General features: G+C 38.7%; 1 protein-coding gene across 1 annotated transcript in view; it reads left to right on the top strand.

Annotated features, from left to right (window-relative positions):
- The first annotated feature begins 12,099 nt into the window (after window positions 1-12,099).
- dpp6a (dipeptidyl-peptidase 6a) overlaps window positions 12,100-13,050 on the top strand; it is a 69,043-nt gene continuing 68,092 nt past the window's right edge. The window contains exons 1-2 of the mRNA XM_062992015.1: window positions 12,100-12,173; window positions 12,335-12,437. Coding sequence (XP_062848085.1) covers window positions 12,381-12,437 — 57 coding nt within the window. The 5' untranslated portion in view covers window positions 12,100-12,173; window positions 12,335-12,380. The remainder of the gene's footprint in view (window positions 12,174-12,334; window positions 12,438-13,050) is intronic.

Here is a 13,050-nt window from a genome sequence, read left to right as displayed (position 1 = left end):
GTCATTTTTACTTTCAAGTCTACAGTTAAAACCAGAGAGTTTTATTTACCTCTAAACATGCATTAATTATATAGGTATATTGTTTACTGTCAGGTTTGCTTTGAATTTTGATGCTTAATGCTACATGGGTGTACGTATATGTGATCCAATCTAAACTGGATCTTTTACTGGCTGTTGGAATTGTAGGGTTTTTAATCAGATAATGGTATTTATTTGATTGTGGTAAAACCTGAAAACAAACACCACCATAAAGACTCATAAGCTATGTTCATAATGTCCATGTTGTCTGCACAATTATTTCATACTGCTTTACAAATGAGCTGTGTGTGTGATTTTTAAAATCTAATCTGCTATTGTTCTGCTAAGAATTGGTTCTTCATGTTTGCTGGCCTCCAGGGTTACAAATTAAACACTTATTACATTATATGTGCTTCCCTAAGTAATTACCATAATTACCTTAGTAATACTACCTAATACTACCTTATTTAAAGGTTGGCTTGGACATCCCTTATTTTCTTTTTTTGTTGAAGGTCAGGGTAGATTTTTGGCACTAGTGGGTACTGGATGATCACAGTTGGTAATTTGGTAAGTTGGAAAGTTGGTAACTGTAATTTGACAAGTGTGAGGAACGTTAAGAATCTTTTGCACTGCTTGTTTTAATTAAATTGTTCCGACAATTCAGATTTGTTTGGATTCTCTTAATGATTCAGCTTTTTTTATTTTATAATTGAAAGAATAAAAAAATGTTGGCCAATGGTTGGAAAATGTAGGAAAATGGATGTCTATTTTATGTGTGCTCCATCTAGCATGGTCTGAAGTAAATTTGCACTCTGATTACAATTCTTAACCCTTCCTCTTACTGCAAATGCATGTGTTTTTGCTAAGAACGCCACATAATGGTGGTGGATTATACCAGGTTAATAGAGAGAAGTGATAAAATTAAATGAAATGTGGGGGTGTAGGTGCTGGAGCCTATCCCAGCTTTTCAATGGGCGCAAGGGCCACAGTAACACCCCGGAAGAGGCACCAGCCCATCGCAGGGCAGTCACACTTTGGATTCTCTTAATGTTTCAGCTTTTTTTTAATTTTACAATAGAAATAACAGTTTACAGTTTCTGATTTTGAATAACACAGTTTTCTTGCAAGAAGGTCCTTTGAAAAGCTGGGATAGGCTCCAGCACCCAACCCCATGACCCTAATTGGATAAGCGGTTAAGAAAGTTAGTGAGTGAGTTTTCTTGTGGTTTCTCATTTGATATAGTATGTTCTAATATTTCTGGAGGGCTCTTTTATACTTTATAATGAAACCGTTGACATTTGGTTAATTGACTGTGCATGAAACAACATTAATATTTCAGACTGATGTCAGTCACACTTCACTGTCTGATCAATCACTGTCTGATTTAGTGAAATGAAGTTTATTTCAATAATGTCTTCTCTCACTTAAACTCTCTGTTCCTTGATACCTGCCTATTCAAGTAAGCTGTAAATTGTCAATGTTGAAAGTAGTAAGTGGGTATAAGTAGGTGGATGAAAGAAAGAGAAGGAGTAAAGCAGTAGGGCAGTAGGTTATCTAATTAAACAGGGACTTTAAGGTTTTTGTAGAGAATGAGAGAAGGTGCTGGGGTGACCAAGCTGCTCACTTCAAAAACACCATCATCATTGTTGCATAATAATGCACATTCTGTCTGACTTTTCTAAACCAATGACTGTCTTTGTTGATGGTCCAAATTCCCTGCAACATTGTGTTGAGAAATATTGTACGTAAACCTTTATTTGCTGTTTGCCCTATCATTACCAGTAGTATATTGCAGGAAGAAACCTTGAGAGGAACCAGACTCAGCAGAGCCCATCCTTCTTGGGTGGCCTGGAGGATACTTTAAATAAGCAGGATTTACACAAGTCATACAAACACAGAATTAAATGAACTAAAAGTTATAACTGGCAGTAAATAAATAAATAAACAAATAATAATAGAGTTGTTATTTGGTCTAGTCTTCAATAAAGTCTGTAGTGAGTTCTTGTCATTCTTGGTGCAATTACTCCAGACCCGTCACATGTAAAACTGTTTTATTCAAGTAAAACAGTTTTACAGAGAGTTTTAGACTCCGGCAGCCCTAATTATTACAGCATAACTAAAAGGGAGAGCGAGCAGGTAACAAGGTCATGAAGGCTTTCATAGGACATCAGCGCCCACCTCCCCACCATCACCAAACCTGTGTGATCGGACAAGAGAGGCAGAACGACATCAACCCAACATCCCTGATCACCACAAGTTTCTATGACCAAGAACCCCCAAGCTCTGCACCTTTGTATATACTAATCAAAAGCCTGAGAAAATAAATATGTTTTCAGTCTAGATTTAAACATTGAGACTGTGTCCGAATCCCGAACAGAGGCAGGAAGATTATTCCAAAGTTGTGGAGCTTTGTAAGAAAATGCTTTTCCACCAGCCGTGATCTTTTTAATTCTAGGAACTATAAGTAACCCTGCATCTTGTGAGCGAAGTGGACGCGCTGGGTTGTAGTGATTAATAAGTTCACTCAGATACTGTGGAGCCAGACCATGTAGCCAAGGACGGATTAAGGATAGTCTGGGCCCCTGGGCAAAGAGTTGCCCAGGCCCCCACCCCCCCACCCCCAGAAGTGACAGTGAGTTTAGGCGGTTTTGGCGCATCCTAATCCTGAGTTCATTCTTAATACGAGCCAGTTTGGAGAATGAATGCTCCCCTTCACAATTTGTGATAGGCACAGTCAAAAAAAGTCTAAGTGCTATGTAGACATTTGGAAAGGTTGACTGTAAATTCAAATTTATCATGGTTTTGAGCATTTTACTAGGACATTTTTCTTTTTCTGTTATGAATGATTTGTATTGTATCAATTCATCTGCCAGGCTCATGTTCAGATCTGAAGGATATGCTGCAGCGAGTGAGTTAGCCTTTAAAGTAGCCTTTACTGTTGGACATATTGTCAGGCATGAAAAGAACATCAAATAGCTCAGTTAAGTGTGTGTATGCATTCAAACGGTGGTTGAGACAGGACACAAGTTTGTCAATGACAACATTGAAAGTTTTGATCCGAAACTTGTCCTTTCCGTTAAATGCTACACCTGGCTCTGCATTATCATCAGACATAATTTTGCGCTTCTTTGTACGCTGGAGGTCATGCCTGTACTCTTGGGAGACAGCAGTGGTGACATTTAAAGCTGCCCCTTCAAACACCTCAAAGTTATCTCTCTGTGCTGCCACAAAGTCTCGTAAAGACAAGAGAAGTTGTGTAGCTGTACATATGTCAATATCATGCTTCTGCAGCTGCAGGCTTGTGGCTTGGAACCTCTGTAGTATTGTGTCCCAGAAGTATGCCATGAAGGCCATCTCCAACGTGTCCAATTTGTCACAGAGTGCAGAGGCTTTACTTCGAGTTACACATTTCTCCTCCATATCTTTAGACATATCATTCAATGCCTCTCTCAGTTGTGCATAATATTTCCAAAGAGCCTTAGTTGACTCAGCTCGTGCGCTCCATCGTGCGCTCCATCGTACCTGACAGTGATTTCAGTGTGAGTTTGATATCAGTATCACGGAAAACCTTTCCCCACCTGTGTGTAGATGATGCACAAAATGTGTACATTGCCTGTACAAAGTCAAAAAAACGTCCAGCTTCTGGGCTACTGTCAACAGCATTGACACCAACTAAATTCAGTGAATGTGCTGCACAGGGGACATAACAAATCAAAGGGTTTCTTTGTTTAAGATGAGCTTGGACTCCATTGTACATTCCCGACATGTTACTTGCATTATCATATGACTGGCCCCTACAGTTGGATAAGTCTAGGCCCAGATTCTCCACCATAGCAACGACACACTCTGCCAAACTGTCCCCACTATGGTTTTCAATAGGCTCAAAAGCTAGAAAACGCTCAACTACATGTCCGTCATTATTAACAAACCTGAAAATAAAAGTAAGTTGGTCCACATGAGCAAGGTCTGGAGTGGAGTCAACTATAACAGAGAAGTATTTTGATTCTTTGATCTCATTAACAATTGCCTGCTTTGTTCTCTGTCCCATCAAATGGATAAATTCTTCACACACTGTCGATGATAAGTAGGACACAGAACCTTTTCCCTTACCTCCAAACCTTTGGAGGTGCTCAGCTAGGAATGGGTCAAATTTGGAGTTCTATGATGCCCAAAAAATTACCATTGTGGGCTGATCCTAATAGCTCATCATCACCCCTGAAAGCAAGTCCCCTCTCCCCCAAAAACTGGATGACTGCAACAACTCTTTTCAAAACTTCCCGCCAGTGTTGTCTTTCTGCATTAATTTGTTTGACAATATCAGAATCAATTGTTGCTGTGCCTCTGGAGCGATTATATAATGCTAGCATGCAAGCCCTATGCTCCACACTCCCCTCATGCTCACCAATCCGCTCTGAATGTTTCCAGTCAGAAAATCCATGAAAAAAAGTATTGTGCTTACTGGAAAACAGTTTGCAAGCAAAACAATACACACAACCAGTTGAAGGAGAGTAAAGTAGCCACTGCCTAGTCACAGTTAGCCCATTGGGTAGAGAGCAACTGAGTAGAGCATTTGTAAAGCTCCTACTGGTACCCCCAATGCCTCTATCCCTGACTGAGGCTGGGTACTTTCTGTTTTGAAATGCAGCTTCTCCTCTACTAACAAGAATCGACTTGGCTTGGTCGGTAATGGTACTGGGCCATAAAGCAGGGTCGTTGACCGTTTCACACCAGGAGTTGGGGTCCTTGCCCTCCTCATTTGAAAAACGACACTCACACGATGCAGCTGGCTGGTCTGATTGTGGGTCTGACACACCTGAAACTTTCCTTTCATGGTCTTTCTGCTGCTGGTCTGTGGTAGCCTGGCAGGGCTGGCATTCCTGCTCTGCACCTGACTGGGTCTGCAAAGGTACATAGTCACTGACAGGTGACACTAAGCCAGTGGTGATCACATCTTCATTGCTAGAACTCTGATCACTGCTAACATTAGCAATACTTGTCTCGCTCATATCCAGCGGTTTCTCAAAGAAGTTTGAGATCAAAGGAACGCTTTTCAGGAAATCTGCCTGATTTGCTTCCTTAATCTTTTTTGCTTTTCTTTTTGAGGCACCACTTTTTTGTTTGGGATCCATGTTATTAATGGCAAGTGTTTCTTAAGATGCAAATATAGAAGCTTGTCTTGCAAATTCCTATTCCTATCCAATACTTACTATGTTGTTTCTATGTTGTATGTTCAGGAAAAAAATACAATCACAAAATTGTAGAACCAGATACAATATGTAATAAAAAAAGGCTGACCTATAACTATTTAGCTATAAATTGTTGTTATTGTAAATGTATTGTATGTATGTACTAATATTATAAAGCTTACACTTCTACTATTATCAATAATGTAATATGCAAATAACAATAAGCTTTTAAAAAAGCTGTGAGTTGCTAGTTAGCAACTTTACACTAGCCTTGAAAAAGGCTGTGAACCTTTCAAAGTTTAATATATTATATATAGTAATATAATATTATATCATGTAATATAATATAATATATAAGCCTTTGAAAAGACTATGAAAAGAATGTAACAGAATATATGCAATATAGTATAGTATAATATAATATAAAAATATTTATATATATTATAAAATAATATAATGCAGTATAAAGGGCAATGAGCCTTTAAAAAGGCTGTTGGTTGCTGATCTGGTAAAAGTTGTAGTAAAAGCACAGAGCAAGTTCGCAAGCTGAACTGTCTGAATGTGAGGAGTTTTGATACTGGCAGGGTTTTTTTTTTATAGATCTTGCATATTCACTTGGAAGTTCTCGCAACACCTGATTGGCTCAGCCCCCGTGGGAATTTAGGGCAATGTAACAATTTTTCACCACTGAGTGAGAGAGTGGGGGAGGGGCAGCCACTATCTACTACAAAAAATGCTGTTTTGTGTGTGTGTGTGTGTGTGTGTGAGAGAGAGAGAGGCATGGAGAGGGAGACAGGGGAAAGGTTTTGAGTATATTAAAAATGCTGTGTTAATGATATTAAATCAAGTTTAATTATTGTCGAGACCCCTTCACACTGCCTTGAAACATGTCAAGTCATGTCAAACTGTCATTGAATAGTCATTGAATAACAAGCTGAATAAAATATGTTTTCCAATAAATAATCCTCAAACAAAATATCAGGGTTACACGCATACGCAGCCACAGCTACTACAACAAAACCACTTGCTGTTTCATCATCTGTCACCAAACCAAAATTGTGCTAATTAGCTTGCAGTTCTGTTGTATGAAAAGGCACTTTTCCTTTCATGCATTCCTTTAGAGCTAGAGTGACCACTGGTCTCTTTACTGTTGTTTATTAAAGGGGAAACATGAAACTAGTCAAATGGCTTGTTGTTTTCACATAAGTGAAATCACACCCTTGGCCAAATTCACTCAATTTAATCAGTGTCAAAGATAGCATTCATCAGACAAATTGCTTGTCTTAAATTTAAATAATTGCAAAATTGCTAAATTAATTTGTGTCTCTGCGCTTAAGAGAAATTGAACATAATAATTTTGAAACAATACAAATTCAGGAACATTAAGTAAGGGCCTGAATAGCATATTTGCAACAAAACGTCTGTTATGAAATATGGTAGCTTGCCTGGCAATTTGTAGGTCCCTAGAAAGTCAAGGAGCCATGGTAAACAACTTCTATGGAAGTCAAGGGCCCTCTAATGGTATGCCCTGCTCTTCTCTAGGGCACCCTGGTAGGGGCTCTCATAACCAGGGCCCTCTAAAAATATGTTCCCCTCTTTCCTAGGACCCCTAATAGCCAGAAGTCGAAGTCAGAGCAGTGCCACAACGCCTCATCCATTTTCATAAGGGGCCCAAAAGCATGGCTAGGGCCCCCAAAAACATGGCTAGGGCCCAAAAACATGGCTATGGGCCCCAAAAGCATGGCTAGGGCCCCCAAGAGGCCAAAGTCCCTAATAGTCAGAGGATCCTTAAAATGGAGGGCCCTCGGAAACAAAAATATATTGTATCATAAATGTTGATAAGCATCGCAAAATGGTTTGGGCCAGGGCCCCCCCGGGGCCCCCTGACCTCAAGGGCCCCTGGGCACTGGCCCCACTGGCCCGGTCAGTAATCCAGCCATGCATGTAGCGCTTTATAGGTTAGTAAAAGTATTTTGTAATCAATGCGGAATTTAACTGGCAGCCAGTGAAGAGATGATTGAACAGGACTGATATGATCAAATTTTTTAGTTCTACAGTAGTTAACACTCGAGCTGCTGCATTTTGAACTAACTGGAGTTTGTGTATGGATCTACCAGAGCATCCAGTTAGAAGAGCATTACAATAATCTAACCGAGAAGTTATAAACGCATGGATCAGTTTTTCGGCGTCATTAACAGATAGTATATTTCTTATTTTAGAAATATTACGCAAATGATAGAAAGCAACTCTAGTAATATTATTGACGTGTGTATCAAAGGAGAGATCTGAATCTATTGTGACACCTTTTACATCTGGGCTGGGAGTAACAGAGAAAGTGTTTAGGTTTAGCACCAAGTTAGCCAACTTGTCACTTGCAGCTTTAGAGCCAACAAGTAAAACCTCAGTTTTATCTGAATTAAGTAAAAGAAAATTACATGACATCCAGTTTTTTATGTCATTCACACAATCTTCTATCTTACTGATTGTGTCAGTATCATTTGGTTTGGCTGATATATACAGTTGTGTGTCATCTGCATAGCAGTGAAAATGTATGCCTTGTTTATGAATAATTTAATAATTATAATAATAATTAATAAAATGCTCTGTTCAGATCCGGAACCTGCCTAAAATGGCTTGAGACACTGTCTGACTTTTGATGATTTATTTACAGAGATTTCTAGAACATCGTCTAACAGTGCAGTCAAACCAGCATCTATATTTATAGAGGCACAGAGGTTTTTGTTTAAATTTTTTTGAAAACCCACAACACATTTTTAAATAAACTTAAATTAATAAAAGGTATTTTTTTAAATAAAGAAGTAAGGGTTTATTAACATGTTATTTTAAGGAAAACAAATCGGGGACTTATTAAAGGTTTGTTTTGTGCTCTATAAAGCATAAATTAGACATTTATAATTGATTTTTAGTATGCATTAAGTTTAAGTTAATGTCACCGTTATTAGTACATAATTGGGCCTGTTATGAGGAAATCACTAATAAATACATAGTTAAGATGATATGCAAATTACTAAGCATGAATCATTACCTAAATGTACATATTGTTAGTGTGTAATTGGTAGCACCTTAAATCTTGTGGGTTCTAGGATGTCACAGGTTTATTGTTATCAGTCCTAGTTATCAATCCTCTGAACCTCCTCCCCTTGCATTGTTGAACAGTGGGTCGGGCAGCTTTTCTGCTTAGATTGTAGAGCCCTTGCCTTCAAAGCTCTTCCATCTCATATCAAATCCCATCTCAGATGGTGTATCTCATTACTCATTTCTTTTCCCTTGAGATTTTGGAATTAAAAATTTTGTTCTAGTTGATTTTCTCATAGAACTCCCTTCTCTCAGAGTAGCTGCTGTTGTACTGCTGCCGCTGGGACTCTGCCAAAGGCGACTTAATGCCGTTTTTAAAGCCATTTTCAAAGACTCCAAATCACCATACTCCACCGCCAGAACCTGTGCTTTCTAAAACTCCCATGCACCACTGTTATTAAAGTGTGAAAGGCTTACTGCCTGGAATTTTGCCATTGGTCACTGGCAGGTGAAGCGTTTGGTACCCAACTCCTGCAGAGTGCCGTCGTCGAGTGGCTGCACAAGTGCCGTCGTTTTTTTTGGCTGCACAAGACTTAGCAGGGCATTTTTAAAAAGGCAGGGATATCCCTGTTCAGACTTTTCCTCCATCAAATAGAGCCAGTTGGGCCTGTTGAGCGCCTGACTGGGCTGGTGGCATGACTGAGACTTGAACTTGTGTCTCTGCAGTACTGGGCTAGCTCAACAACACTGCTGCATCACCCAAGCCCACGTAGCTACATCACCTAACAGTAACACATTTATATACTGTAGCAATATGATGCTACTATGATAAAGGATTTTTGTTCTTTTTTTTTTTTTACAGAGTAAAGAAATGTCAAATTATTATATGTATAGAGCTAATTGTATGTCAGTAATTATGAAAATTCTTAGTAAATGGGGCACAACTCGCTTTTTTACTTTTATAGTGTCAAAGAACAACCTGTGTAAACTGTCTATGGATCTAAGATTTAATGTGGAATGCTAGTGAGATCTTCAGTATCTGACACGCAACTTGATCATTTTTGGAGCATTAACCTGCCTTGTGCCGTTTCTATGATGAGTGAGTCACCACTCTTTGGAAGGTTCTGGGCTGCCTGTTGCTTGGTGGCGAAAATTAAGTTTCACGTTCAGCGAGCTGCTCACAGGCTACTTTCAACCTTACACACCATAGGTGCTCATTTAGAATGGTCTATGGCACACACTTGTATGTCCAAGGTAAAAAGAGGTCCAAGCACTTAGACTTGGACAGCTTACATACTCCTCCTTGAGACTTGGCACCATGTAGTCTCAGATGCAGAAAAATAAGGCACCAGGTTCTCTCAGACTGCTCAATCAAATTAATGAAAATGTAAAAGCTTTACTGTTGGCCACCAGTAAGGGCTTCTAAGTTACATCTAAGTCACATTAGATGAGTTGCAGTGAATTTTCAAGCAGCTTCTTTTCTTCCAGATCTAAACTGCAACTTCTTTGCAACTGCATAACCCTGAAAAACTGATCTGGAAGTAAGCAAGGTTTGGGGGGCGGGGGTCATATTTTATCCTGACCACGTCTTCACCACAGAATTATGCTGTAGAGTAATCCTGATACTTTAGGAATCAATGTTCTGTTCATTCAGAAACATTTTTGTATAAAGATTAATTCAGATAATACAGGCTTTGTGGAGATATTATCAGTACAATCACAATTAATAAAATTGATACTGGCTTTACAATTTAAACAGGTTTAACATCTAATGGAAAATGTACCCTCATCATTGGAACGGGTACCTTCTTTCATAAGAAATCAAGAAAATGAACATCATTAAACATCAAAGTTTATCTCGTTAAGTTAATAGATGATTAATTTGAGGATTCATCTCCTTTTGTGATTCTAAATCCAATTTCCAAGCTGTCTGGACTCCTTTGAAAGCTGATCGTGAGCTATTGTTATGGGTTGGGGCTGGTGGACCCAAGAGCAGAGCTCCTGGTTTATTTATTTTAGGGTAAACCGTAAAAGTGAACCGATATGACAAAGAAAATAAGGTATGAGGTGTGAAGACTGTGTGTTTGTGTGCTTTTACTGTTGGGTGCTTGAGGCTGGATTTAAACCTGAAATTCACTGAATGCGTACTCAAACAAAGGAAGACAATAATAAATAGTCTGATACAAAATAAGGGCTGGAAACACTCCTTTAACAAAAATTTTGTTTTCTCAGAAATAAACTTAGACAGAGAGCTGAATCCTTCTTTTCTTTTTCTTTTCTCCTTTTGCTAAATACCATACCATCTGCCCCTCTACAAAGGTGCAGCACTGAGCAATGGTTTGTGTGAGCTTTTATGCAGCATCCTGCAGGTGTGTCTGATTAGTATTAATTCGTGCTGGGGCTTCTGGGAACTGGAGTTCTGAGAGCTGCTCCCCCCTGCTGGTGACCGGCAGCATGGACCGACCCCTTACAGCTCTAGGTCGGAGTATATTCTGAATTTATCATAGTTACTAGTGTAAAAGTGTGAGTGGAATTAAAGAAAAATAAAAGATGCAGTTTTTCTGTGTAAGGGCTAAGCTGATTTAATACATTGGCAATTATTTGTCTTGTTTTATCTTCTAATCCTCAGAGTTTTGGTATAATCAGGGCTGCCAGGTATGCATGAAATAACTCAAGCAAAAGACAGCCCAATAGACAACCGATATTAAGACCATATAATATTCATGAATAGTAATCTGATAGTAATACAGATATTTTCAGAATTTCACTAGTTCATGGACAGAGCGATATTGATACTGAAACAAACAATTGTTTATGTGTTTATGTTTTTTTCATATAAAGTCTGAATTTAAAATGTCCAATCCCTAATCTGAGAGCGAAAAAAAATATAGCCCACACCATCGGTTAGAAAGTAATAATTAAAAATCAGGAACCTAGCAACTGCTCCCAGCTGTAGTAATTTACACCTGGTTTTGGAAGGAAAATAACAGTGGTATTTGCCCAAATGGAGTGCAGTGCTCCCATCTGCTCCCATAATGCCTGTCTGTCTTTGTACTCTTTTGTTAATTTAGTTTGTAGATTTGTTGCATTAATTTGTAGTAGTATTATTTTTAGTTATTTCTTTTATTCTTCTTCTTCTTATTATTAATTTTAATTGGATTGATCCTCTGTTATATCCAAAGCTGTTTTACACCTGTCAACTCTGACTTAAGGTGCACGTTACCCCTTTGACAGTATGGATTTTATTGGTGCTTATTTACTACTAGTATGAACGTTGCTATTTTGGCTGTTTGGCAATATACTCCATTTTATTCTGTTGTCTGCTCCTGTGTTTATGGATTGCCACCGTAAATCTGGTCCGCACACCAGTCTTGTACCAGCCTTGTTTTTATGACAAAACCTTCTTATTTTTGGGACCTTTGGGCTTGGGACCAGTACTGACAGCATACTGACAAGTGCATCTTTCAATGGCTAGATTGTTTTGTCCCACCACAAACCTCCCATCCCAGATTCCCAGATCTCAGCTGTAGTGGGCTAGCGTAATTTACCACTGTGCAACTTGAGCGCTTGCTATTATTCCTATAGTAACATTTTTTATTAATCTTTTGCAGCAGAAGGTCTGTGGTTTTGAGATGTTTATAGACTCTTTGGCTTTCCATAGTGCTGGGAGCTCCTCTGCAGTGTTTAAGCGCTACTTTACCACCGATTCACACCAGCTCCAGCATCCATACACTCCGCTGTCTTTCTCCGCTTGGCATCTGTGTGTCTGTCATCTATTGGTAAATAAACTGTGGACAGAGCTGAAGCTGTAGAATTTAACCACACATGGATTAATAAAAGTTTTTTTTATTTATTTGGGCAGTAATGAGATAAAGGATGGAAGAGATGGAAAAAGGGGATTTGTAGAGACGCACAGGGTGGAGTTTCAAACAGGTTAGTATGTTTCTCTCTTTTCCAGTTATACTAATATAATAAAAAAAATATGTATATATATTTTATATATTTTATATATATATCACTTTTGTTGATTATTCTGTTTGTGTGTGCGTGCGTGCATGTGTGTGTTTATGTGTCTGCGGGGTTTGCGTGTGTAGGTTGTGGTTCATTGTGTTGGTTGCAGGATTAATCAAGAACACAAACATGAACCAAACTGCAGGAGTAACGAATCCATACACAAGAAAGACCACAGTAGCAAACGTAAGTGCACTTATACATATAGTTTTAAGAGGTTTAAAGCAGCATTGCATGGACCATTCTTTTTTGCCCCCAAATGACAGTTCTAAGTTTAAAAACTGACACCCTAGAAAGTTCTTCTTGATGTACAAAAGCAAGACCTTTCCAGAATGTAAAATGTAATAAACAATACATAGTCCAGCAGGTTAAAGCATGCCAAGAAATAAAAGTACAAGTTACCTTCTGAAGACCAGCTTTACAAAACCCATGTATGGTTGACATCAGAGATTTACATATACAGTGTATCACAAAAGTGAGTACACCCCTCACATTTCTGCAAATATTTCATTATATCTTTTCATGGGACAACACTATAGAAATAAAACTTGTATGTAACTTAGAGTAGTCAGTGTACAACTTGTATAGCAGTGTAGATTTACTGTCTTCTGAAAATAACTCAACACACAGCCATTAATGTCTAAATGGCTGGCAACATAAGTGAGTACACCCCACAGTGAACATGTCCAAATTGTGCCCAAAGTGTCAATATTTTGTGTGACCACCATTATTATCCAGCACTGCCTTAACCCTCCTGGGCATGGAATTCACCAGAGCTGCACAGGTTGCTACTGGAATC

Source organism: Trichomycterus rosablanca, chromosome 3, assembly GCF_030014385.1.
Source record: "Trichomycterus rosablanca isolate fTriRos1 chromosome 3, fTriRos1.hap1, whole genome shotgun sequence".
Taxonomy (NCBI): Eukaryota; Metazoa; Chordata; class Actinopteri; order Siluriformes; family Trichomycteridae; genus Trichomycterus; species Trichomycterus rosablanca.
This window is presented reverse-complemented; position numbering and strand designations above follow the sequence as displayed.